This window comes from Talpa occidentalis, unplaced genomic scaffold (genome assembly GCF_014898055.3).
Source record: "Talpa occidentalis isolate TD23 unplaced genomic scaffold, MPIMG_talOcc4v2.1 talOcc4.17, whole genome shotgun sequence".
NCBI lineage: Eukaryota > Metazoa > Chordata > Mammalia > Eulipotyphla > Talpidae > Talpa > Talpa occidentalis.
The window spans coordinates 44,305,865-44,329,625 of NW_023601754.1; the positions used below are offsets into that span (position 1 = coordinate 44,305,865).

Genomic DNA, 23,761 nt, shown 5'->3' on the forward strand with positions numbered 1-23,761 from the left:
TTCCACAGAAGTCTTTATTACAGTGTAAATCCAAGCTCAGGCCTACCCTGGGCCCCATGCAAAGCCCCAGCCTTGGGGCTACAGGCGTCCAGAAGACACCAGCCCCTCAGGGCGCCTCCAGCGGCAGGGTCTTGGGAGTGCAGGGCAGGGGTGGCCCTTATGTAGGCGACTACAAGTCCCAGCGGGCCCCGCGACTAAGGTGCCTCGCCTTTCCTCGACTCCTAAAGCAGAGCCTCTTGGGAAATGTAGTCCTCGCCGCTGAGACAATTTGTGCAAACTCCCTGGTGTGAACGAGCCTGACACCCACCTGGAAACAGCTCGGGCAGAGGCTGGGGAGGATGGGGATGGAAGGGAGATGGAGGCGGGCAGAGGGCAGCAGGGGGTGGGGCAGGCGTCCCGCAGACAGAGACACCCTTGTCATTCGGCTTTGGCTTTGGATCCGGAGACTGCGGCTGCTGCTGAGGCAAGGGCTCCGGTCCCTGGGATCTTAGCTCGGATCCTGAGGGAGAAGTAGATGGGGTCACCGGGTGGGACGAGCGATGGAGCAGGGGAACTAAGGGGAAAGCTGGGTAGAGGAACTAGATGAGTGCCCAAAGCCAGCCCCAGCTCTCCACCTAATGCACTTCTTTGGGATTATCGCTCACCCTTCTTTGAGAAGGGGACTTTCAGCCCCAAGAGATTTATGGGTAGGGGTGGTGCGGTGGGAGGGGGGTCCACAGGCTTCCCTTTCCCCGTCCCTTCCATGTCCACGCGATGCCCTTACTTAGCTTTGATGTGGCTCAACTGATTGGTCACCAATCCCACATACTGGTCAATCTGAGCCTGGGGAGACAAGTAGTGAAAGGAGAGATTGGAAGTGGGAAGTGGTCAGCCCTAAGTCCTACAAAATACCCTTGGAAGTCAGAAGTTCAAGCTGAAGGGGAAGTGCATTGGAACCGACTCTAGGTTTGGAGAGATGTCAAGTGGAAACAGGAGAACTGGCCAGCGAACGTGTGTGCTGGGCACAACTGTTAATCTTCGAGTGAAGGGTGTGTGTGCTTAGGGCTAGGCTGCGAGTAGAGGGTGGGCCCTGGTAGGATTTGCAGAATTCTGGACTGAGTTGATTTAAGTATCAGTTTAATTCATGTGCTAGTTGACTTTGTGACTCCGGCCTGTGACAGGTTACTTAGGACGAGCATCCTTTGGATCCCAGCTGTACTGGAGAAGGGAGTCTCAACCCATCGGCTCGATAGCATATAGTCAGTCAGCCTCGGTTATGTCAGTGTTCTGGGCAACAGTCACCCCACCCCGTTTCGACTTGATATCTGTCCCTGGCTGCTTCCGGAAGTGGGCACCCACTTCCGGTGGGGGGTGTCCATCAGACCCAGACTCTGCACAGTGGTAGATGGCCATCTGTCTGGATGTCTCCAAGGAATATGTTTGTCAGTGTCCAGAGGCATCTGGAGGAGGTGTTCATCTGTCTGCCTGCTTCGGTTGGGAGGCGTATTATTCACCCTCAGGTGGGTCAGGCTGCCTCTCTGTACCTGGGACACGTCCGATGGCCCGAATGTCAGGTGGGATTGTCACTGAGCCTACCTGCCTTGGTTTGGGGCATGCCAGTCAGAACCTGATTCTGCCAGGGGTGGGGACTGACACCCCTGTCTCTGGCTGGGACCTCTGTCAGGGGGACCCTGGCTTTGGCAGGGAGGACAGTCAGGTCACCCGGGTTTGGCTGGCCTCCTGCCAGCTGAGCCTGTTGCTCTCACCTGGTGTTGCCGGTACAGCAAGGGGATGGTGAACAAACCAATCACTCCTGCGGGCACAGAGATGGGGGGTCAGGCTTCTCCCAGGAGATGACCAGCTCCATCCTTAGCCCTGTTCCCCACCAAACCCTAATGTCTCATATCTCCACCCCATCCCCACAGCCTTCCCAGCTCACCCAGAATGAGAAGAGTCAAACCATTGAAGACGGCACCCACGAAGGTCAAGATGTAGAAGAGAAAGGCCAGCTGGGGGTGAGGGTCAGGGTCAGAAGCTGACAGGGCACTTCCCAGGCTGCGACCTTAGCCGGCAATGGCCCTCCTACCCCCCCTCCCGGGGGGCAGGAGGTGAATGCTGGGAACCCAGGAGGAAGTGGGCATTTGGGGGCACCTTGAGGGAGTCCACCAGATCTTCTACCAGGAAGAAATGCCGCAGCTGTGTGGCCGCGTTGACCATGCGGGAGGCAATTTGCTGGGACAGACGCTCCGTCTGCTCCCGAGTCAGGGTCAGGTCCACGTCCAAGTAGGCCCTGAGGGGAGAGAGGGGTGGAAGGTGACTCTTTGGGAGGATGCGACCCAAGCTGAGAGGTGTGTCTGCGACAAGGGCAAGAAATGGGGCCGGGGGAGGCGACCACCTCAAAGTCAGGAGGTAGAATCCAGGCTTAGGGTGAGAGGTCAGGATCAGAGGTTAGGGCTGAGGTGAAGGGTCAGAATCTGGGTTAAAGTCAGGTGCAAGGTCAGGCCGGAGCCAGAAAAGGAAAGAGGATGGATTAGCGTAAGAGTCTGTGGCAGACTGGAGGTCAGGGTGATGACCTGGGGTCAGGGGCAGAAGGTGGGGTGGGGGCCGGGGGCTGGGGTTCTCACTGGAAGGGGTTGGCACCGTCCCCCCGGTGCACAGCCTGCAGCACTTTGCGGTAAACCCTGAGAGAGATGGTGCCGCAGAGCAGCAACAGGGCCACGTGGGCGGCCACCGACACGATGCTAAAGTGCAGGAGGCAGAGCAGGGACACCATGAGGCCTGTGAAGACCCCGCCAGACGTCTTCGTGTCCTTCCAGTACAGCAGGTCCACCACTAAAGGAGGGAGGAGGCCATGAGACCGGGGCCGAGACCGCCCGGCCGCGCTGATTCTCCCAGGCCCCGGCCCGGCACCGACTTCTGGACGCGCAAGTCTGAGCCTCAACCCAACTTCCAAACTTTCAGTGTCTTCTTTTGTTCCCTGCCTGCCTCGCCTCCCCTCCTCCTCCTGAAAAGCCCAGCGAACCAGCTAGCAAAGTCCCTTTGATCTGGACCCTGCCCATTGATTAGGTGTGGCCGGATTGGGGTGGTCAGGCATGAAAAGCAGGCCCTAAGAGGCACTTCTCCGCATCATGCGTGACTCACTCTTCTTTGCCGCCTACAATTCCCTACTGGGCAACTGGAAAAGCTTAGTTCACTCTTCTGGAGAGCCCCGAGACACCCCACAGTGCGTCTGCATCACGGCTCACTTCATTCCTCCATGTACCTGTTGCTGGGTCATTGGCCATGCCTCCCCTCCCTGCCCAGCAGAGCTGCCCGCCTCCTTCCGCAGATACCCTTCCCTCCTGGAGGTTCTATTTCTGCCGTCTGGGGTGGGGGGGTAGTGGGGGAAGAGCAGCGTGGACTAGTTCGGTATCTTGAATGTCATGAATATAATCAGTTGCTTACTGGCAAGACTAACAATTCTCATTTCCACAAGCAACATCAGAGCCATCTTTCCCCAGCGACCGGGCCAGCACTAGGTGTTACTGTTGTTTGGAACCTTTGCCAACCCGACAGGTGTAAGCGGATAGCTGCGTGACACCCCTGCCGCCGCTCCTCTGAGTCCTAACTATGAACACCACCAGGCTCCCTGTGAATTGCACAGGCCAAATCACCCTTTCTGTGACCCCAACGCACCTCCAAGTCCAGACCCCAGCACTTCATCCCACCCATATAAATTGGAACAGCCCTCACACAATCTGCTCCTAGTAGAAACCTGACCTAGGAGCCCAGACCCTTCCATTTCCGTGCAGACCCCCCACTTCCTTCAATCAAACCCTGATTCACCAGCGACCTGCCCCCTTCAGCGGGGCTCCCCTCACTTCTGGATCATCCTAATACACTCGCTCCAAGTAGGACAGGTCGCCTCCTCTCCCCGCACCGAGCCCCCTCCACGCCCCCCAACACTCCTCTGCGGGCTCCCCAGGCCCAGGCCGGCGCCAGTGGGTGGGGGGAAGGGCCGGGTCGCCTGAGGCGGGGGCTAAGTTTAGGCTCGCGGGGGGAGGGGGCCCAGCCCGCAGCTGTGCCGGCCCGTCCAGCTCCTGAGTGACAGCGCCTCCTGGGCCTGCGGCTGGGGGAGGAGGGGCTCCCTGCTCTTGGGGCCTAAAGCCCAGGCTCGGCGAAGAGGGGACCCCACGCGCGCTGCACACCCGCCCTGCACACCCCGTTACCCCAGCCCCAGGCCTAGCCTGCAGCTCTGGGGAACCCGAGACCAACAGGGAAGATTCCCCCCAGACTTTTGGGAAACAGGAGCCAATGTGCGCCCTTTTCCACTGACCCCCCGCCTGCGTCCCAGCCCCCTCCCCCCCAAAGCCCACCTTTACTCCCCATCTCTGCTCCGACTGAGAGGCTGCGGACGCCGCGGCTGCTGGGGGATTTGGCCCACTCCTGGGGAACCCGAGGGAGGGAGCAGAGGGGCGGCCCCTCCGCCCCCAGCCAATGGCTCTCCGCAGAGGTGGGGACAGGTCCAAAAAGGGGCGGCTTTCTCAGTAAACAGCCGAGGCCACTGGTGTCAATAACCAACCGCAGGGCTGTACCTGGAGGCCGAGCAAATTTGAAAGCAAGGGATCCGTTTGCCGCGGGCCGACAGATGTGATCAGAGAAGGGACTTTTTGAAAGGTGTAAGTTTACTGGTCAGTGTCCCGCGGCCAGAGGAGACAACCCGACTCCTGGCGGAGGCCTGGCCTTTCCAAAAGCAGCCTCTAGGGGGCGACTGCCAACAGAATTTTTTTTTGTTTGTTTGGTTTTTGTTTTTGTTTTGGGTTAACTTCTCAAAGGAGAGGGAGAACTATTAAAAAAAAAAAAGCCAATGGCAATCTTAACGAGAAAAAAATTTAAGGGCGACGTTTATAATGTTTAGTCAAGCGTAGGATTCTCCCCCCTTCGCCACTCTGCAATGGTCTTTCCGGGGCTGGTCTCTAAACTCCCATCCCCGCGGACCTCCCTGGAGGCAAAAGGCGTTGAGACGCAACCTATGAGGATGTTGGCAACCACTGCAGCACGAGTTCGACCCCCGGCCAGGGATCAACCCACATGGCGCAGCAGATCTCTCCCATCTTGCCCGCTGCTCCCCTCAGCAGTGTATTTCAGTCAGTCTGCCTGTTCTGCTCCCCACTCTGTCTCTGGTGGATCCTCTCACCCCCTGCATCTCCGGCCTGTACCCCAGCCCTTGTATAAACAAACAAACAAACAAACAAACAAACAAACAAACAAACAAACAAACAAACAAAGAAACTCCAATCCCGGAGCCTCGCTCCAGACTAAAGCAGCCCTGTCACTCTCGCCGCTTACCTAGAAGGTGTGGTTCCAATGTGAATTCTGATTGGTCTGTGATATCGAGGCACTGCCCCGTGATTGGTTCCCACTCCAGCGGCCCCCACTGCTCTTCCTCCTTCTCCTCCGGGGAGGGCTCATCAGGCCAAGAGTTCGAATCCCGAGACCCAGGAGGGGACGGGGTACAGGCTTGGGGGGTCCCACAGCCCGGGCTGAGCTGTGGAGCCAAGACTTCGGGCAGCGAAGAGGGAGCGAGTCCGAGTTGTAGGTCCAGTTCTGGCACGTTAGAGAGAGAAGGCTGTGAGCGTTCACCTTGGAAGGGCCCCACGGAAAGACCACCCGCCCCTGTGACTTCAGTCTCGGCTCTTGGCAGGCTCACCTTTGCCCGCCTCTCTAGCTTCTGGTCCTTCGGGCTCCTCGTCTTCCAGCGGGGTGGAGCTACTGGTGGCTGAGTCCTCCCCGGACCCGGACCCCCGAGCCCCCCAGCCCAACTGGTCCAGCTGGAGCCGCAGATCCTCCAGGGGACGCTCGGTCGGAGGCGCAGCGTCGGGGTCCCCACAGCGCCCGGGCTCCGGGGACTGGCTCAGGCTGGGGATGCTCTCCAAGCTGTCGCCCAGGCCAGGCTGAGGAGGCGGATCTCGAGGTTCCGACACTGAACGGCCCTGAGGCCGGGGGCGGCGTGCAGCTGAATCCCGGCGACCCCCAGAACCCACCACGCCGTCGAAGGCGATGTAGGAGAAGGTCAGCTCCCGGGGGGTGCCCCAGTCCTGCGACGTGGTCTCTTCCTCGTCGTCCTCTGAGAATTCTCGGGCTGTGTGAAGCTCCCGAAAATCTGAGTCGTCGTTCCCTCCTGTCGTGAGCAAAGGAGGCCCGTGAGTGCCTCTGAGAGGAGCTCTGGCCTACTCTCCTCAGCCGTGCCCAAGACCCACTCTTTTTTTTTTTTAAAGATTGATTTATTTATACAAGAACCGGGGTACAGGCCAGAGGTGCGGGAGGGTGAGAGGATTCACCAGAGACAGAGTGGGGAACAGAACAGGCAGACTGACTGAAATACACTGCTGAGGGGAGCAGCGGGCAAGACAGGAGAGGTCAGCTGCACCATGTGGGTATCTCCATGGCCGGCTGGGAATCGAACCTGTGCTGCAGAGGCTGCAGATAGCTTCACTGTGTGGTGCTCAATCGCCTGTGCCACCAGGGAGGCCCCCAAGACCCACTCTTAAATCCTCCCACTCCACTTACCTTCTGTGGAGTCAGGGGTAGAGGAGGCTGTAGACGGAGCTTCTTCTGCGAGAAGGAAAGAATCGAAGGCTCTTAGACCGTCAAATCACAGAAGGGTGCCAGTCCTGGAAACTTGGATGGTCCGAATTAAGGAATCTTAGAATATTTGAACTACAGGACCTTTAGAACATTCTGCATACAGACAGTAAACCTTACTAGCACTGCTAGAAGTACAAATCCAAGATTCTTAATCTTAGAATCTTCACTGAAGATGTTAGGAGAGTTCAATTCATCCAACAACCATTTATTTAAAAAGCACCTACTACATGGCACGGTTTTATTCCCTGAGGATACAACTGTGGACAAAACAGATAAAATCAGTGACCTCACATAGCTTCCACTCCATGCGGCAGACAGCGATGAACAATTAAATGTAAGATGTGAGTGCTAAATGTGTGGAGAAAAATAAAGCAGGATGAGGGAAGATAAGGTGAGGGGTGCTATTTCAGACAGGCTGGCGGGAGGGACTTCTCTGATCAGATGCCATTTGAGCAGAGAGTAAGTGAGTGAGTGAATGAGGAAGCCATGAAGATATTTAGGGGAGACTCTTACAGGGAAAGCAAGAAATCAGTGCAAAGGCCCTGAGTTAGGGACAGTGCGTGGCATATATGGGGAACAGACAGGTGTGAAGGTGTGACTTAGAGTGACCGAGGGGGAGAAGGGTGGGAGATGAGGGCAGAGAACTAAGGCTGGGGAGGGCATGTAGAGTCTTCCTGGGTAAGCTGAGGTAAGGACAGGACCTTAGACTATTATGATGAGCCTCTAAAATGCTGAAATAACAAATTCTTAGAATTTTGGCACCTGCACTCCCAAGGCATCAAGTGGTTGGGTGAAACCCCTGGCCGGTAGAAGCACGAGGGTGTGGGACAGAAAATGCCAGGCAAGGACTGTTAGCTTCAATGAGCTCAGTGCTGGGGAGGGTCAGATAGGGGTTTTCAATGTGGGATCGCGGGCCTCAGCGCTGGCTTGAGGCTTTGCCTACAGGAGATGTTCAATGGCATTTGGAAATTGAAATTGGATGCCCCCAGCCCCCACCTGGTTTCCTCAGCTGGGGAAGCAAAGGCCCACAGTGGAGTGGGTCTCCCCCAGGGTTGCTACTGATCAGGGTGCAGCCTGCTAAGGATGCAGGACTCCAAGCCTGGGATGGCTGTTTCCCGTGGACAGGGGACTGGACAATTCGGGCGAGGTTGGGGCCGCCTGTGTCTCGGCAGAGAACGGAGGTGGGATGCGAGGATGCGCGGTGGGGGAGGGTCAGACGCCCCTTCTCCAAGCTGGCTCTCCCCCTCCATGCAACTCTCCTCCCTGCCAGCCGCGGCCAGGACCCGGGCGAAGGGACAGCGCCCGGCGAGCGTCCTCAGCCTCTAGGGACCCGGCCACACATCCCGGCCCCTGGGCGACTCCGAGCCCCGCCAGGTATCTCAGCGCCCCCCAGCGCTGCCCTGCCTCACTCAGGCTCTCCGGGCAGGTCGCCCCCGACGTCGCCAGAGCGCGGGGGGAGGGGAGCGCGTCCTTTGTCTCTCGCCTCCTCCCCCATCCCGGCTCGCCTGAAGCTCGGCTCCGAGGGGATACCGGAGAGGAGCGCCCCAGGGCTCCGGTCTCCACCCCAGGCCCGAGCCTCCCCCTACTCACTGCAGTGGGCGAAGACCGGCAGGACCTGCCCCATGGCCCCCCTCGGGCCTGCATCGGGACCCCCGCCCACTCCGGCCGCGCCGCCCTGGGCCCGGGGCCGCGGGCGCTCATCTCCGCCGCGCCCAGGACGCCGCCGCCATCCTCGCCGCCGCCTCCTCCCGGGCCGCTCCAGCAGCCACCGCCGTTGCCGCCGCCCTGTGCTCGGCTCGGCGGAGGCGGGCGGGGCGCCGTGGGGAGCACTGCGGCGCGGGGCGGGGCGGGCCGGAGGCGGGCGGGGCCGAGCCTGGGGGAGGGGGGGGCGGGGCAACCCGTGGCGCTGGGAGGGCGTGGCTTTCCCACTCGAGGGCGTGGCTTTCCCACTAGGGGGCGTGGCCGCGCGAACCGGCTACCGGGCCGCGGCCGGGGAGGCGGCCCAGGGGCGGAGTCGAGCGGAGGGAGGCCCGCCCGCTAGGGAAAGGGGCGGGGCCTGGGGTGGGCCGAGGACGGGGCCAGGATCTTAGAGCTGGTTGGGGCGGAGCTGGGGATGGCGTTGAGGAGAAGGTGTAAAAATTCTACTTCGCCGAAGCAGGACCGAGCTTAGGTTCAGAGAGAGTGGAAAGGGGGCACAGAAGGAAACTGCAGTCCTCAGAAATTTTTTTAATTTTTAATTAATTAATTATTTTATTTATTTATACATGCACTGGGTACAGTCAGCAGCGGGCGGCAGGAGAGGTCTGCGCGCCATGTGGGACCCTCACCCAGTGGCCGGGGAGCAGCCGGGGATCGAACCGGCGCTGCAGAGGCCGCGGGCAGCTTCGCAACCCAGCGCTCAACCGCTGCGCCACCGGGGAGGCCCGTCCTCAGAAAGTCTTGAGGCAAGGGGAGAAACACAGACCTGAGAGGAGCTTGGGCTGGTCTAGAACTGTTCGGACAGTTGGGCAGGATCTGGCCGAGATGGAGGGGCCAGAGGCGCGGCCTGGAGGGATCGCCCGGAACTGGGAGGGAGGAGGCGCGGCCTGCAGGGGGGTAACCCGGGGCGGGCGGAGTAGGGCTGGGGCCTCGAAGCCAGGGGTTGTGTTGAGAACACAGATTCCAGAGTTCGTTTCTCTGCAACGCTGTTCACTGCCGTGATTAAGTTTCTTCTTCGGAAAATTGGAGATGACAGAAAATAAGAGTGCACCACATAGTGTCACTATTATTTATGTGTCACTATTACATGTCACTATTATTTTCCCCGACAGTATCCCAAACCTCACTTTGAAGGCGCAAGAGAGAGGAGACCCAGGAATCTAATCCGTCTAGTGATTCGACTTTTGTGCAGGTCAAGGGCATAGGAAGTAGATTTAGGGGTTTTAAGACCTCACAGTGGAGAAGATGAAAGGGCCGGGGGCGGGGGGCGCAGGCTCAGAGAGAGGAGCCTTCCAGATCCCAGGACCAAAGGCTGGCGGCCCTCGCCGGTCCGGTCTGCTGGCGCCCCCTCTGGCCTGCTCTCCAGGAGGAGGAGGCGCAGGAAGAAGGGCTCGGGACTCACCAGGTCCCTCCGTCCCTTCTGCACGCGCCGCGATGCGCCCAGCGGCCGCACGAGGGGGCGGCGGCATCCTCGGGATGCGTTTCGCGGCGAGCGCAGCGCAGGGCTGGCGCGCGGATGCGGAGGACGCGCACAGCGCGCGGCTCCCGGTACCCGCCTGCCCGGAGCTGGGCTGTCTTCGCGGTCCTTGACGGCTACCGGGGAGGCGAGCCGCTCCTGCCAGGACACGCGCTGGGGGACCGAGGCCCGGAGCCCGAGAGCCGGCGGGCGTGCGCCGGGCGCTGCGCAGCGCCTCCCCGAGCGCAGACGCCAGGCGAGCCCGGCGGCCCCACCGCGGTGGCCTCGCTCGTGCGCCGCGATCTCTGTACCTGGCGCGCTGCGGGCCTGAGCCGCGCTGGAGCCGCGGCCTTCAGCGCCAGCACCGTCGGCCCCTCCGGCCGCGGGAACGAGAGCGCACCACGCCGCGGGCGGCACCTTCGCCGCAGGCGACTCGAGGGCTCCGGGCAGTGTCTTGAGTGTTGGGCGGCTTTGCCTGCAAAGAGGCCCCGAGGGCCCCCCGAGCTTCAGCTCGTGCCGGGAAGCCGGGGGTGACCGCCCTGGCTCGCCGGGCTGAGGACGCGGCCACGCTCCCGGCTTCCCGCGGCCTGTGGGACGCGACGTCCCGCGCTGCCTGGAGGGAGGAGCGGCGCGCGTCCCAGCCCGGGTTTGGCCCCGGAGCTTCTCTGCGCCCGGATGTTGGCCACGTGTCTGTGCAAGGCCCTGGGATGGGGCTGTGACCTCGGAGGGAAACCCGACTCTGGGGTAAAAGGGGCGTCGAAGGAGAGACCTGAAAAAGCTACGGGATGCGGTGCCTTCCCTGGGGGCGTGGCCTACGGAGGGCGTGGTCTGCGGGAGGGCGTGGCCTGCTGGAAGTGGGCGGAGCCCAGAGGGCAGAGCCTGAGGATGCCATGAGGCAGGATATGTTAGATGGAGAAATTTATTTAAGAGAAAGGGCGTGGCCTTTTAGAATGGGGTGGCACTGAGACTTAAAAGTGGGTGTCGAGGTATAGTTTGTGCCAGAAAGGAAAAGGGTAGAGGGGGAGGAGCTTCGGGGAAGGGCGTGGTTCTCTGATCTTAGGCAGGTAGGACAGTGGCCTAAGGGATTGCGCTGAGTGAGAGGACTTAGACCAGCAGAGGGGCAGGACTTGAGAAATGTGCACAGCCAGACTGGCGAGGAGGGCACTAGAACACGGGAATTGTTGGTAAGTTCTGCTTCCTTGGCCCTGCAGCCCCTGCTGGGCCTTCCTCCGTGTGCCACGGGGCTCCCTTTCTCCATCTTCAGGACAGCCAGGACAACACGACCTGCGTCCTAGTCTGCTTCCCAGGGGTGCCCAGGCCTTTCGAGAAGGCAATTAGGAAGGAGCTAGGCCTGGACACAGCCCTGGGGTGCAGGGTGGCGGGTGAGCAGGCGCCAGAAGGGCAGGATGAGGGTGGGAAGCAGGGTCTCCAGGATAACTCGTCTCCTCAGAGCTTTGTGCCTCTGCCCAGGTATCCCCCAGCCTGAACATGGTTTTCAGAACTCTGGCCTCCTGACTTTACCTCCTGGGGGAGGGCTCTACTGCCAGTGAATCTGGATAGGGTGGGATGGAATGGGGTGGTGGGAGAAGGGTCATCCCCTGAGGGTCTTTCTCTGTTCTCCAGAGCCATGGTCATCGCTGAAGTTTATTCTCAGTTCTACCAGACCTCTGCAGTGTGTTGGGAGGTGAGGACCATGTGATCTTCCATGTTTCCCTTAGAAGTATGTGATCTGGGGCTTCCCTGATGACACAAGGGGTTAAGCATCAGCACTATGGAGCAATTCCCAGCCACTGCAGCATGAGTTCGATCCCCCGGCCAGGGAGCTGACCCACATGGCACAGCAGACCTCTCCTGACTCCCCATTGCTCCCCTCAGCAGTGTATTTCAGTCAATCAGCTTGTTCTGCTCCCCCACTCTGTCTCTGGTGAATCCTCTCACTGCCCCCCCAACCTCTGGCCTGTACCCCAGTTGTTGTATGCATAAATAAACAAATCTTAAAAAAAAAAAGAAGTATGTGATCCAATCCCTCCCCACCCTCCTCTTTAATGATGAGAAAACTGAGGCTGGAGGGGACAAGGGACATGCCTGATATATTAATAAATTCTCACTCTTGGTCTTGAAGCTTTTTGTGAGGCATAATAGGGTGGTGCAGAAACAGAGGAGAGACTGTTTCTTCACCAAGAAATGTGCCCCCTGTGATGCTCTGTAAAGCCTCATCACCCCTGGAACCACCCGCTCCATCCAGGAATAAGGCAGAAAAATGCAAGGAATGTGGACGACCAGCTCCAAGGCCTGAATACCCCACAGATGGCATGAGGGCCTATCTGAGGATGAGAGAGCTTGTGAATTGAACCCAGACAGTCTAGAAAAATCTGGAAGTGTCCAAAGAGGTGGTAGGCAGAAGAACCTTGTAAACTAAGGCATGAGGTTGGGGTCAGGGAGGAAAGGTAAAGAAGGAAGCGGGCCCGCATTCGAAGTCCTTTGCATGGCAGAAAAGGAAGTTAGGTCGTTACCACTCCGAGGAGGGGGGGTTGTGATTTTCTCGCTGCAGAAGGAGGTGTCTGTCAGGATTCCTGGAGTTGTGTGACAAAAAGCTAACTGTACAGGGGGAAGTAAAACAGGGAATTTTCTAGGCGGTTTCATTAAAGAGGTTGAAGGCAGGACTGCGGACAACCGTCATATAATAACATCAAGGTCTGGTCCGTAGTTTCATTTTCTCTGAGTTGGTTTCATTCCCAGGCAGGGTCTCTGTAGGAGACGGCAGAGATGGGGTTCTGGGTTGCCAATCTAAGAACTTAATTTCCCATTCTCATTGGCCACACGCCTGCTGAGGGACTGTATCCCTGATTGGCCAGACAAAGGGTCACATTGTAAGGGGGAAAAGGATGTCCTAAAGCTAAGTCCATACAGGCTTTGTGGACTCCACCCCCACCCCAGGCCAAAGCCAAAGCCACTGGGAACTCCAAATCCCATCCCCACCCAAGGGAAGGTGGCTGGGACCTGAGGGTGGGGTTCAGCAGCCGGGTTGGTATAAAGCCAGACACGTGGGCTTTGGGGGGATTCCCCCATTTTGACTCTCCGCCAGCTCGCAGCGTCCGGCCAGCTCTGAGAGTGCCTTTGGGTTTCCAGGTCGGTGGATAGGGTAGGACGCATTAAAGACTTTATTTCCCTATTTTCTCCCTGAGTTGTACATTTTCCTTATTTCCTTTTCCCTTGTAAATAAACCTTGTATTAACCTTTTGTGTGTGCCTGTAGTGGAGTATTCATAAGTCCCTTTTAAGCGTGCGGGTGAGGACCCACAGCCAGGCAACCTGTTCAATATCGGGGCTGCCCTATAACAGCATGACCACAGGCTTGGGACTGGGGTCCACTCCACCCAAACCTGATGGATTGAGAGACTGGTCAAAGAGGAAGAGGGGCAGTGGTCTCGGAATGTGGGTGGGGAGCACAGATGCCAAGAGGCAAGGAGGGGTTGCTATTCATGTCTCCCCCATTTTGTGTTACAGAAGGGGCAGGATGGGGCTGGGAAGCCCACTGCCACCCACTCCCCCTTGGACCTGGAGACCTGACATCTGTCATTCTTTGGGGACCCTCTCCCCAACTTGGGCCTCAAATGCACTAAGGAGGAACCCTTCCTTTCTCCAGCTACACAGACCAGCGGAAGGAAGACGAGCTGATGGAGGAACCCCAAAATGCTTATTTCCCCTTCTCCTACTTCCCTCTCACACATAGATTCATGAGGGGAAATTCCACCCATCATCTAGACCAAAACAAAACAAGGGCCTCCCTGGTGGCGCAGGGGTTAAAGTCTCAGCACTATGAAGCTATCAGTAGCCACTGCAGCGGTTCGATCCCCAGCCAGGGAGCTGCCCACATGGCACAGCAGACCTCTCCTGACTCGCCCACTGCTCCCCTCAGCAGTGTATTTCAGTCAATCCACCTGCTGTTCCCCACTCTGTCTCTGGTGAATCCTCTTACCCCCTGCACCTCTGGCCTCCTCCCAGTTCTTGTATGCATAAATAAATAAAAAATAAATCTTTAAAAAAAAAAAAAAGCCTCAAAACCCAAATTTTTTTTTTAGATTTATTTATTTATTTATACAAGCCCTGGGTACAGTCAGAAGCCCGGGAGGGAGAGAGGATTCACCAGAGCCAGAACGGGGGAACAGAACAGGCAGACTGACGAAGAGCACTGCTGAGGGGAGCAGCGGGCACGGCAAGAGAGGTCTGAGTGCCATGTGGGACCCTCAGGGATCGAACCGGCACTGCAGGGGCTGCGGGGGCTGCGGGCAGCCTCGCAACGCAGCGCTCAACTGCTGCACCAATGGGCCCTGAGGATTATTACCTTGTTCAGGAACCTTCAATCGTTTGGAGGGAAGTTCAAAAAATCCTTTCCTTGGGCCTCCCTGGTGGCGCAAGGGGTTAAGGCGCAGCACTATGAAGCTATCCATGGCCACTGCAGCACAAGTTCGATCCCTGCCCAGGGAGCTGACCCACATAGCACACAGCAGACCTCTCCTGTCTCACCACGCACTGCTCCCCTCAGCAGTGTATTTCAGTAGATCTGCCTGTTCTGCTCCGCAGTCTGTCTCTGGTGAATCCTCTCACCCCTCCACACCTCTGGCCTGTACCCAGTTCTTGTATGCATAAATAAATAAATCTTTAAAAGAAAATCTTTTTCTTATTGAAGAAAAATCCAAACATTTTTTGGCCGATCTGTCAACAAATGTGTGATATTTGTTTTCCCTGAATGTCCAAGGGGGCTGGGTTCCAGGACCCCCCCAGCCTCCACACTCCATGGACTCTCAAGTCCCTTATATAAAATGGCACAGTATTTTGGGTGTAACTTGCACATACCTTCAGTGTTCTTTAAATCATCTCCAGACTTATACTGACTACAGTGTAAAGGATACATAAATAATTGTTTTACTGTGTGTAAATAGTTGTTAAACTGTGTTGGTATAAGAACAAAGAAAAGTGTCTGTACCTGTTTCATATACACTTGCAACCATCACAGGCCTAACTTCACGCTTCCCACCAGCAGGCAGTTGCTTAAATCCAGGATTTGGAACCTGAGGGGATACAGAGTTGTCTGTATTGAGCACCTCCTGTATACAAGGGCCTGCTCACAACCAGGAACCAGCCAGACCCTCTGAGATTCCTGCACTCCCCACACCCATGGTGTGTGTGTGTGCATGCGTGAGTGCATGTGTGTGATAGCAAACAAGGAAACCAATACCGGAGGTCAGCTCATACACTGACAAGTGTCAAGGAAAATAAAAGGGGCCTCCCTGGTGGCACAAGGGGTTAAGGCACAGCACTGTGAAGCTATCTGCAGCCACTGCAGCACAAGTTCGATCCCCTGCCAGGGAGCTGACCCACATGACGCAGCAGACCTCTCATGTCTACCCGCTGCTCCCCTCAGCAGTGTATTTCACTACATCTGCCTGTTCTGTTCCCCACTCTCTCTGGTGAATCCGCTCACCAACCCCAACCACACCTTTGGCCTACACCCCAGTTCTTGTATGCATAAATAGACAAATAAATCTTTAAAAAGGAAAATAAAAGAAGGACAGGATAAGAAAAGGACCTGGAAGCTACTTTTAAAAAATTGTTACTCATGATTTCTTGGGTGGGTACTATACATTTACTAGGTTGAAAATTCAAAGATGGAGAAAAGTCTCTGTCGCTTGCCCCTCAGGGTGATGGATGATTTAGACAGGGGGGTCAGGGAAGTTCTCCAAGGAGAGGGGTCAATTGAGCAAAGATGGGACAGAGAAGCAGCCAGCCATGCAAGTACCCGAGGGAAGAACATTCCAAGGCAGAGGAAACAGCCATTTCGAAAGTCTGGAGGCAGGATCAAACTTGGCATTTTCAAAATGAGGGGTGAGAGCTCTAGGTAAGTATGGCGATGACTTTGGAGTGGACTTTCCCAGACCTCTTGTTTTGTATGTTCATGCATGTATAGGGCACCTTAGATGATTTTCTTCATAGCCCAGACATCATTGGGCAATATTGGGTTTGTTTTTGCCAAATAATCCATTGGTGACTTCTTTCATGCCATTTACACATCTCATTCTTTGTTGCTGCCTTTGTGCATTAGTTTTGTTTTCCATCATCCCCATGATGGACATTCAGGCTATTTGCAATTTCTTGCTCTCAAACCATTGCTGTCCTTGATCAGCCTCCTTGTGAGCATCTGCAAGAGTTTCTCCAGCTTGGGAGCCTTGCTACCCGCTTCATACAGTATTTGAGCTAAGATTTATTTACTTACATTTTTTTTTAAAAGATTTATTTATTTATTTATTTATAGTTTTATTTTTATATTCCCCATACAATTGCAACCCCCTTATTTTGACCCAATCCCTCCTTTCCCCTCCCTCCCCCCCATAGTGAGTCTCGAGTTCATAGTTGTTTATTTATTTTATATAGGAACTGGGGTACAGGTCAAAAGCGTGGGAGGGTGAGAGAATTCACCAGAGCCTGAGCGGGAAGCAGAGCAGGCAGATGGAACGAAGACACTGCTGAGGGGAGCAGCAGGTGAGGCAGGAGAAGTCTGCTGCCCCATGTGGGAATCTCCCTGGCTGGTGGGGAATCGAACCAGGCACTGCAGAGGCTGCGGAAAGCTTCCCAGCGCCGTGTTCAACCGCTGTGCCACCGGGGAGACCCTATTTATGTACATTTTTAAAAGATAGTAAAAAGGAAAGAATAATAGGGGAAAGAGATTCTATGTCCATGCCTAGGATATTTCATACTAGGACCTTTACATAAAAAGTTTGCTGACCGGAGCTTCCCTGGTGGCACAGGGGTTAAAGTCTCAGTGCTATCAAACTATCGCCAGCCACTGCTGCACAAGTTTAATCCCAGCCGGGGAGCTACCCACATGGCGCAGCAGACCTCTCCTGTCTCACCCACTGCTCCCCTCAGCAGTGTATTTCAGTCAATCTGCCTGTTCTGCTCCCCACTCTGTCTCTGGTGAATCCTCTCACCCTCCTGCACCTCTGGCTACACCCCAGCTCTTGTATGCATAAATAGATAAATCTTTTTTAAAAAAAGTTTTCTGACTGTAGTGCAAGTGGCATACAGAAATGCACTCCTCCCATTTCACAGATGGGAAAACTGATACCCAGAGCAGAGCAAGGACTTGTCCAAGGTCACACAGAACAAGGGTTTTCATTCAGTTGGTTGTTGCCCCTGGTCAGTTTGGGTTGAGGGAGACCTGGAATTGATCAGGTCTGCCCCTGATCCCAAACAACAGCGAAGACACACAGAGAAGCAATTATAACCTTGGCAGATCAGAGTCTGCGAGAGGAGAGTGCAGGATGGGCGATTACTCAGTTCTTCCGAGAAGAGTTAAAGTCCGAGCCTGGTGTGAGGATGAGGTGAACAAAGTCAGGAGACCTCCGGGCAGGGGCCCGCCCTGGGCAACGGCTGGGAAGGCTGGTTCTCCCTCCTAGTCAGCGGGGTCTTGAGAACTGTTGACTTTGCACCCAAGAACCACCGGAGCTCTGGGGGGCTCGGACGAGAGGGCCATCGCCCAGATTTCTTTCCTGCCTCCAGGTCTCAGTTTCCCCATCCGTGAGCGACCTGCCGATTTCCCAGGCTCCGCCCCAGCCCCGGGGGCCTCACCCCGGCCAGGTGGCGCTCGGCGGGGGCGTGGCCGCGCGTGACGTCACCGGGCGGGGCCTGCGGGCCCCGCGGCGGAAGCCCGGGAGGGTGTCGGGCTGGGCCGAGGACCGCGCGTGGGGCGGGGCCGGGGGCCAGGCGGGGTCCGCCCCGGCGCCCCCCGACGGCCGACGACCCCGCATCCACCGTGGGCGGGGCTGCGCGGCCGGGGCTTCACCCGCACGGGACCCCGCAGGCCCATCCCCACCCGGCCCAGCCGCGCCCCCGCCCCCGCCCCCCGGGGCGTGAGTCAGCGGCGGCCACGCCCCCCCGGCCGCTTCCTCCTCACCTTCCCGGGGGGCCGGGGGCGGCGGGGGGCCGGGCCCCCCCACCCGCGCCCCGGGGAGGAGGAGGAGGCGAGGAGTCGCCCGCCCGTAACCCCTCTTTAACTGAAGGAGACGCCGGCGGGAGGGGTACGAAGGCGGGATTTCAGGCACAGAAGTGGGGAGCACCTACACTTACCCGGGGGCCGCCTGGGCCCCCCAAACTGAGCAGGGTGTAAAGAAATGGAGAAGGCGATGAGGAGGGGGAAGAAATTGTGCCCCCATGGAGGGTCCTCCAAGAGTATCGTGGGAGAGAACCGGGGATCGCGGGAGAGCTCGCTTCCCCTTAATTTGGGGGTGCGCCCCGTGCAGCAGCGCCGGGCGCGCGAGATAGCGGAAGTGCGGAGCCCCGCCCCGCCCCGCCCCGCCCCCGCCCCGGCCCCGCCGCCGGGAGGTGCGCGCGGCCCCTTTAAGGCGCAGGGCATTGTGGGTGCGGGGAGTGGAATTTTGGAACCAAATGTAGCTCCGAGAAGTACAGTAGTAAGAGTAACATTGTAGCCGCCGCCGGCCGAGGGGGCGCGCCGGGACGGGGACGCCGCACCCCCTTTCTGCCGCAGGGATCCCCGATCAAGCCCCCACAAGGAGGAGGCGCCCGAGGACCCGCCCCGGCCCGGTCCACGTTCCCCCCAGGAAGCCGGACTCTATGGGGCGGGACCCTGGGGGAGACTGAGCAGAAGCTGGAGCCAGCCCCGAACCCCTGAACCTCGAAGCAGGGGCGCCCCGGGAGCAGCCACCCGGTGGGCGCGCCGCCCGCCCGCCCAGCAGCCATGAGGTGAGCCTCGAACTGCCGCCAGACCCTTCCCCTCCCGCGCGGCTCCGGCCCCGCCTTTGTCCCCCTCCCCCCAGCTCTTCGCGGCTGGAATTTGGGGACAGGCCCCTGGGAGCCTCGAATTTGAGGCCGAATCCCCTTGGACGAGTTCCAAATATTGACCGCTTCTCCATGACTCCCAAGGCTCGGGGTGGTGCCAGTGAAATTTTCCTGGGAGTCCTCGGATTTGGGGGCGCTCCGAGGACTCCCGGTTTTTTAAGACTTTCCAGGGGACCTCCAAGTTGGCAGACATTGCCCGCTGACAGGCCAGGATTCAGGAGAGGCTCATACCCCCCAAATATCAACTCTGGCTCTTGGAAGGATTGGGGAGGGCGTTGGGGGGGGTGTCCCTGGGAGACCTTGGTTTGCGGGGTCCCCTTTTACGTGGCGCTGGAAAGTCTCCCCAAGTGGGACCTTGCTCCTTAACTTTGGGGGCACTTAATCCCCCAAATTCGTGGGGCTCTCTTCCTCCTGTGGAGGAGGCTGTAGCGGACGGACCGGCGGCAGCCTCGAGGGGCTGGTGGGGACTCCCCTCCCCCGCCGCTCCGCACCCCCAATCTGCCTCGAGCGGCCTGTGCCTAGGACCGAGCGAGCGCTCTGCGCGGAGGGCGGCGCCCCGGCCGCGGGCCAGAAGGGCGGCCCCGCTCCCCCACCTGCGCGGCCCTGGGGGAGGAGGGGGCGCGGCAGCTGGGGGAAGGGGTGCCTTTGTCTTCCTGACTCACCTGTCGAGACAGCTGGCGAGGGGGGCGGGCGCGGAGCGCGGTGGGCCGGCTGCCTTCCCCACCGCGGCGCCTCCCCCTTCTCGGAGCGCCCTCCCCCGGCCCTCCGGAGCTGCGGGGCGGGAGGAGGGGGCGCTGGCAAGCTTCAAGGTCACAGCCCTCTCTCCCCCTGGGACCCAGGCTGCCCGGATAGCTCCTACTGTCTGCCCAGGAATTTAATCCCGGGGTTGGGGGGCCAAGGGGCCCCGGGATTGTGCTTTACCCCGGCCTCTCTCAAAACTCCTGGGCTCACCTGAGGGCGGGGCCAGTGTGGACTGGGGCACTGGACTAGCCCCCCTTTCTCCTCTCCTGGCCCCCCATAATCTCTCCCCTGGGGCCTGAGCCTGACAATACTATCTCCCTTCCTCCACTCTCTCAGGGACTTCCTGCCCCAAAGCCCCCAGCTTGAGGGGGAGGCCCCTGGGGACTGCTGGGGATTAACCCCCTGGAGCCCACATCCTCCCCCTCCCCCACACTCCCCGCACCCCTGGCCTCTGACTTAAGGGTGGCAGGCCTTTTTATGACTCCCTGAGAATCTCTCTCCGGCGTTGCTTCCTTCTGAGTTAAAAGGGATGGCTGGAAAATTTGGAGCCGGGGGGCACCCACACACCGCCGCTGGGCTTCCGGCTGCCCCTTCCCCCCCGGAGCAGTGTCTCCTCCAGGTCTGCCCGGGAAAGGGGCAGTTTTTGAGAGCCAGGCTGTGCGCCTTCACCCCGTCCCCCGAGGGGAAAAGGGGGCCGCCCCTCTCCCACCGCCCCCAGCCGCGCCCCCCCCCCCCGCGTTTCCGGCCCAGGCGCTGGGGAAGGCGGATGGCGGATGTCCGAGTTAGTGCTGCCTCACTCTCCGCGAGACCGTAAAAGGGCAGGAGCGGTGTCTGGGCCGGCCTCTTCCCGCCCCCACCCCCAGCCTGGGAGGCCGGGTCCTCCCGCAGGGTGCCTCTGCGCGGACTGTGGCCGGACCTCACACCTCCTGGGGGGTGGACTGAAGTGGGGCGCTGCCTGGGCCGCCAGGGCATTACTCACACCTCCTGAGGGGTCTCCTCCGCCCGACTGGCCACACCCGACACCCTGGGCCGGGCCCCTTCTCCAGGGTACAGCGAGCCTTCAACATGACGCTCGCCCCTGCATCCTGCTGGGGAAACTGAGGTTCAAAGAGAGGACCTGGCTCAGGAGCCCTCAGAAATTCCTAGGCAGGAGAGGGGAGGAGACCCAGAGCCTCTGGGTTTCTGGTTGGGCCGGGGACAGTCATGGGGCGGTTGGAAGACAGAATGTCAAGATGGAAAATTACAAGATATAGTTCCTTTTCTCCCACTTTGACAAATATTTGTTGAGTGTGTGTTTGTCCCAGAGCTGGGATCCGGGGAAGGACAGGAAGCAGGCCAGAGGCCTGCGGATCTCGGGGCAGAAAGGACTCAAGAAAAATTTGCGCTTATTTCCCGCCTCTTCCAATAGTAGTAATTGTTGCCTCCCGCCCCCCAATAATAAGAGACCGCACATTTGATCGGGCATCTGCTGTGCACCCTGCACTGTACGATTGAGATGTCTGATTCCGTTGCAACCCTCGCAGCAATTCTAAGAGATTGTTACTATCACCCCCGCCCTTCCTCCCCCACCCCCCAAGTTTACAGATGGGAAAACAGAAGCTCAGAGAAATTAAGCAACTTGCCAATTAAAGTCAGGTGAGAAGTAGGCAAACTTCACTTTGAACCCAGGTCTCCCCGGGTCAGATCTAGACTATCATGCTGCTAAAGCAAACCTTTAATGATCTTTTACAATTTTTTTCAAATGCAGGTAACCTGCTTTCCTCATAGGAACCCTTAGATAATGCAGATAAGCAAAAAGAAACCCAAGTGGGGCCTTCTACCTGCCTCTTCACTTGTGGGAAACTGAGGCCCATGGGGAGAAGGCACAACAGTGAGCCTGGGGGAGGCCCACGGACCTTAGATTAGATTCGCTCTCCAGGGGTATTGCAAAGATTTGTAGTTCGGGTAAGTTTAGGGAGGCTGTGGGGGGTACAAGTTTTATGGTTTAAGGAGGCTATGGGGCGAGCGTGATGGGGAGGGAATGGATGGGCGAGAGGACAGCGAGCCTCTAGTCTGCAGGGCTTGCATCAGTCAGGGTGAAGGAACTTGATTACCTCCCCCGATGAGCAGCTCTCTCCCACCTGTTTTGACTTTCAGCTTCCTGGTTTGAAGCCTTTGCCAAATTCCAGGTCCTAATCTTAGGGCCTCTTTAAAGAAATCTCTTTGAATTCTTACATGAAACCCGGCGGGTTCTGGGTCCTTGGGCTGGAAACGGGCTCTGACAGGTAGAGCCGCCCAGCAAAGGGATGACTTAGACCCCTCTTTCTTCCACCACATGCCAGAGTTTTCCAGAAGGTGGGGGCTCCTGGAGAGGGCCGCGTCCAGGGCTGGCCTGGGATGAAGGCTCTCGCATGTCAAAACAAGGGTGAGAGAGCACTGGAATCAGGCGGACCCCGTTTCAATCTCCCTGGCAGCTTCCTGGCTCCAGGATTTTCCGTTCCCGCTTTTGCCTGGTTTATAGTTTTATTTTTTTAACTTAACTAATAAGTTTGTTTTTTTATAGGCAGTACTAGCCCATGGTTAAAGGAAAGGAAGGATAAGCAAGCCGCTCAGAAGGGTAAACAGTTCGGTAGGCCCATCCCCACCTTCCCTCCTCAGAGGCAGCTCGGCCGGTCTCCTGAGAAGGAGAATATATCACCCCTCTGTGTGAGGATGTATTTATATCCTCCCCACCTTTTTTAAAAACCCTCTGATACACACAGCTTTATACCTTTTTAAAGCTTCGGCTTAGCTATTTCCTCCTCTTTGAGGTTAAGACCTTGGGTGGACATAGGCTCACATATGAGCCCCTGGGCTGACGGGGTGTGTGACCTGGACAAGTGTCTTCACAGCTCTGCGCCCACAGTGCCTTCTCTGTCAAAAGGGTGGGCACCAGGGTTCACCTCACGAGATCACCTCCAGGTTCAGTGAAAACTGGAGCTTAGTTCCTAGAACAGTGTCTGGGATACAGGGTAACCCATCAGTGCCAGCTGCCGTGGCTGAGTTTTCCTTTTTTTACATGTTGAATTTAAAAACTATTGGGTCCGTACCGTGTGCTGGGCACCATTCTAGGTTCTGGGGACACGGCAGAAGATGGAAAGGACAAAAATCCCTGCCCTCAAGTTCTTGACATTTTTGCTGCTATGAAATGTGGGACATGGGCTGAGGGGGTAGTCAGGGAGGGTTTCCTGGAAGAGGTGACCTTTAAACAGACCTGAAGGAGGTGAAAATCCCGGTTGAGGAAGAGCAAGTGCATAGGCCCCAGGCAGGCCTGTGTCCGGCTTGAAGGAGTATCAGGGGAGGCAGGGGCGGGAGGGATGAGATACAGATCACTAAGGCTGTGGAGAGAATCGGGCTGTTACTCTGTGGAAGCCACGGGACCTTGCAAGAAGAGGAGGGATCCGGAGGGACATGATCTGACTTGTGCTTAACCAGATTTTGCTGTGGATACCGTGGCTGGAGAGGGGCTGGATCACCTTGGGGTCACTCAGCAGGCTCCCAGCTCTGGCCAGGCAGGGCAGGGCTGCCTGAGAGAGCAAAGTGCAGCCAGGGTGGGGTAGCAACAACCCTGGGCATCTGGCCAGAGTCTGCCCTGGGTGTGGGTGGCAGGTGTGGGCGAGGCCTTAACCTTGCCCTCCAGAGGGAGCCAGAAACAGTCCCCCAGGCCTTGCTTGTCTGGAAATAAATAGCACCTGGTTATGGGTAGAGCCCACACAGTCCAGGGTGGTTAAGACTTGGGAGCCAAGTGACCTGGTTCAAATCCTCATTCTAGCTACTTCCCAGCTGTGCCTGCGGGCAGGCCCCTCAACCTGCCTGGGCCTCTATTTGTAGTCTTTGCAAAGTGAGGATGAAATAGTGCATGTGTCGAAGGGCTGCAGTGAGAATAAGGGTGCCTAACCAGCTGAAATGAGGTGGCACAGTTATGTAAACTGGGGGGGGGGTCAGGGGCTCAGCCTCCTGGTCTAAAAACTAGGAGCCTGGTCTGCTCTGGGGCTTTCCCGAAGGTCCTGTGTTTCACAGCGTCATGCCCCAGTCCCCAGCCCGGGTAGAGACAGCCATTGTATGGGGTATAATTTTGCTCCCCGGAAATCCCTGAGCACCAACTTCCTCTTTTCAGGAAAAAGTCTGGTGGGGGTGGGGTGGAGAGTAGCACTTCCCCCTGGTCTGTGTGCACTTGAGCAAGTCACTTCCCATCTGGGAGCCCCAGTTTCCTCATTGGGCATGGGGACATTGAAACTGACTATCCAGGCTCCCCCATGGTTACGTTTTCTGGGTGCCGATGAAAAGGATGCTGACAGCTACCAAGTACGCAGTATGTGCCAGGCACTGTGCCAAGTGCTTTAAGTACCCGAACTCACTCACTCCTCCTACCGCCCTGGGAAGTGGT

At 57.8% G+C, this 23,761-nt stretch overlaps 2 protein-coding genes across 3 annotated transcripts in view; one reads left to right on the top strand and one right to left on the bottom strand.

Moving 5' to 3' along the window:
* On the bottom strand, positions 1-19,289 carry RTN2 (reticulon 2). 2 transcript variants are annotated; one of them, XM_037516792.2, is made up of 11 exons: positions 19,278-19,289; positions 14,747-14,831; positions 6,529-6,573; positions 5,669-6,139; positions 5,308-5,565; positions 2,604-2,811; positions 2,131-2,269; positions 1,919-1,988; positions 1,746-1,792; positions 764-822; positions 1-499 (listed from the first exon to the last, which is right to left on the bottom strand). In XM_037516792.2, the coding sequence occupies exons 2-11, from the start codon at positions 14,769-14,771 to the stop codon at positions 418-420; spliced, it is 1,404 nt and encodes a 467-aa protein (XP_037372689.1). In that variant the 5' UTR covers positions 14,772-14,831; positions 19,278-19,289; the 3' UTR covers positions 1-417. The 2 variants fall into 2 exon arrangements, with proteins under 2 accessions (XP_037372689.1, XP_037372688.1); XM_037516791.2 differs by lacking the exons at positions 14,747-14,831; positions 19,278-19,289 and adding an exon at positions 8,197-8,260.
* The window catches only part of VASP (vasodilator stimulated phosphoprotein), an 11,649-nt gene continuing 6,061 nt past the window's right edge, over positions 18,174-23,761 (top strand). Inside the window, exon 1 of the mRNA XM_037516794.2 lies at positions 18,174-18,519. Within this exon, the coding sequence (XP_037372691.1) occupies positions 18,515-18,519 (5 nt within the window). The 5' untranslated portion in view covers positions 18,174-18,514. The remainder of the gene's footprint in view (positions 18,520-23,761) is intronic.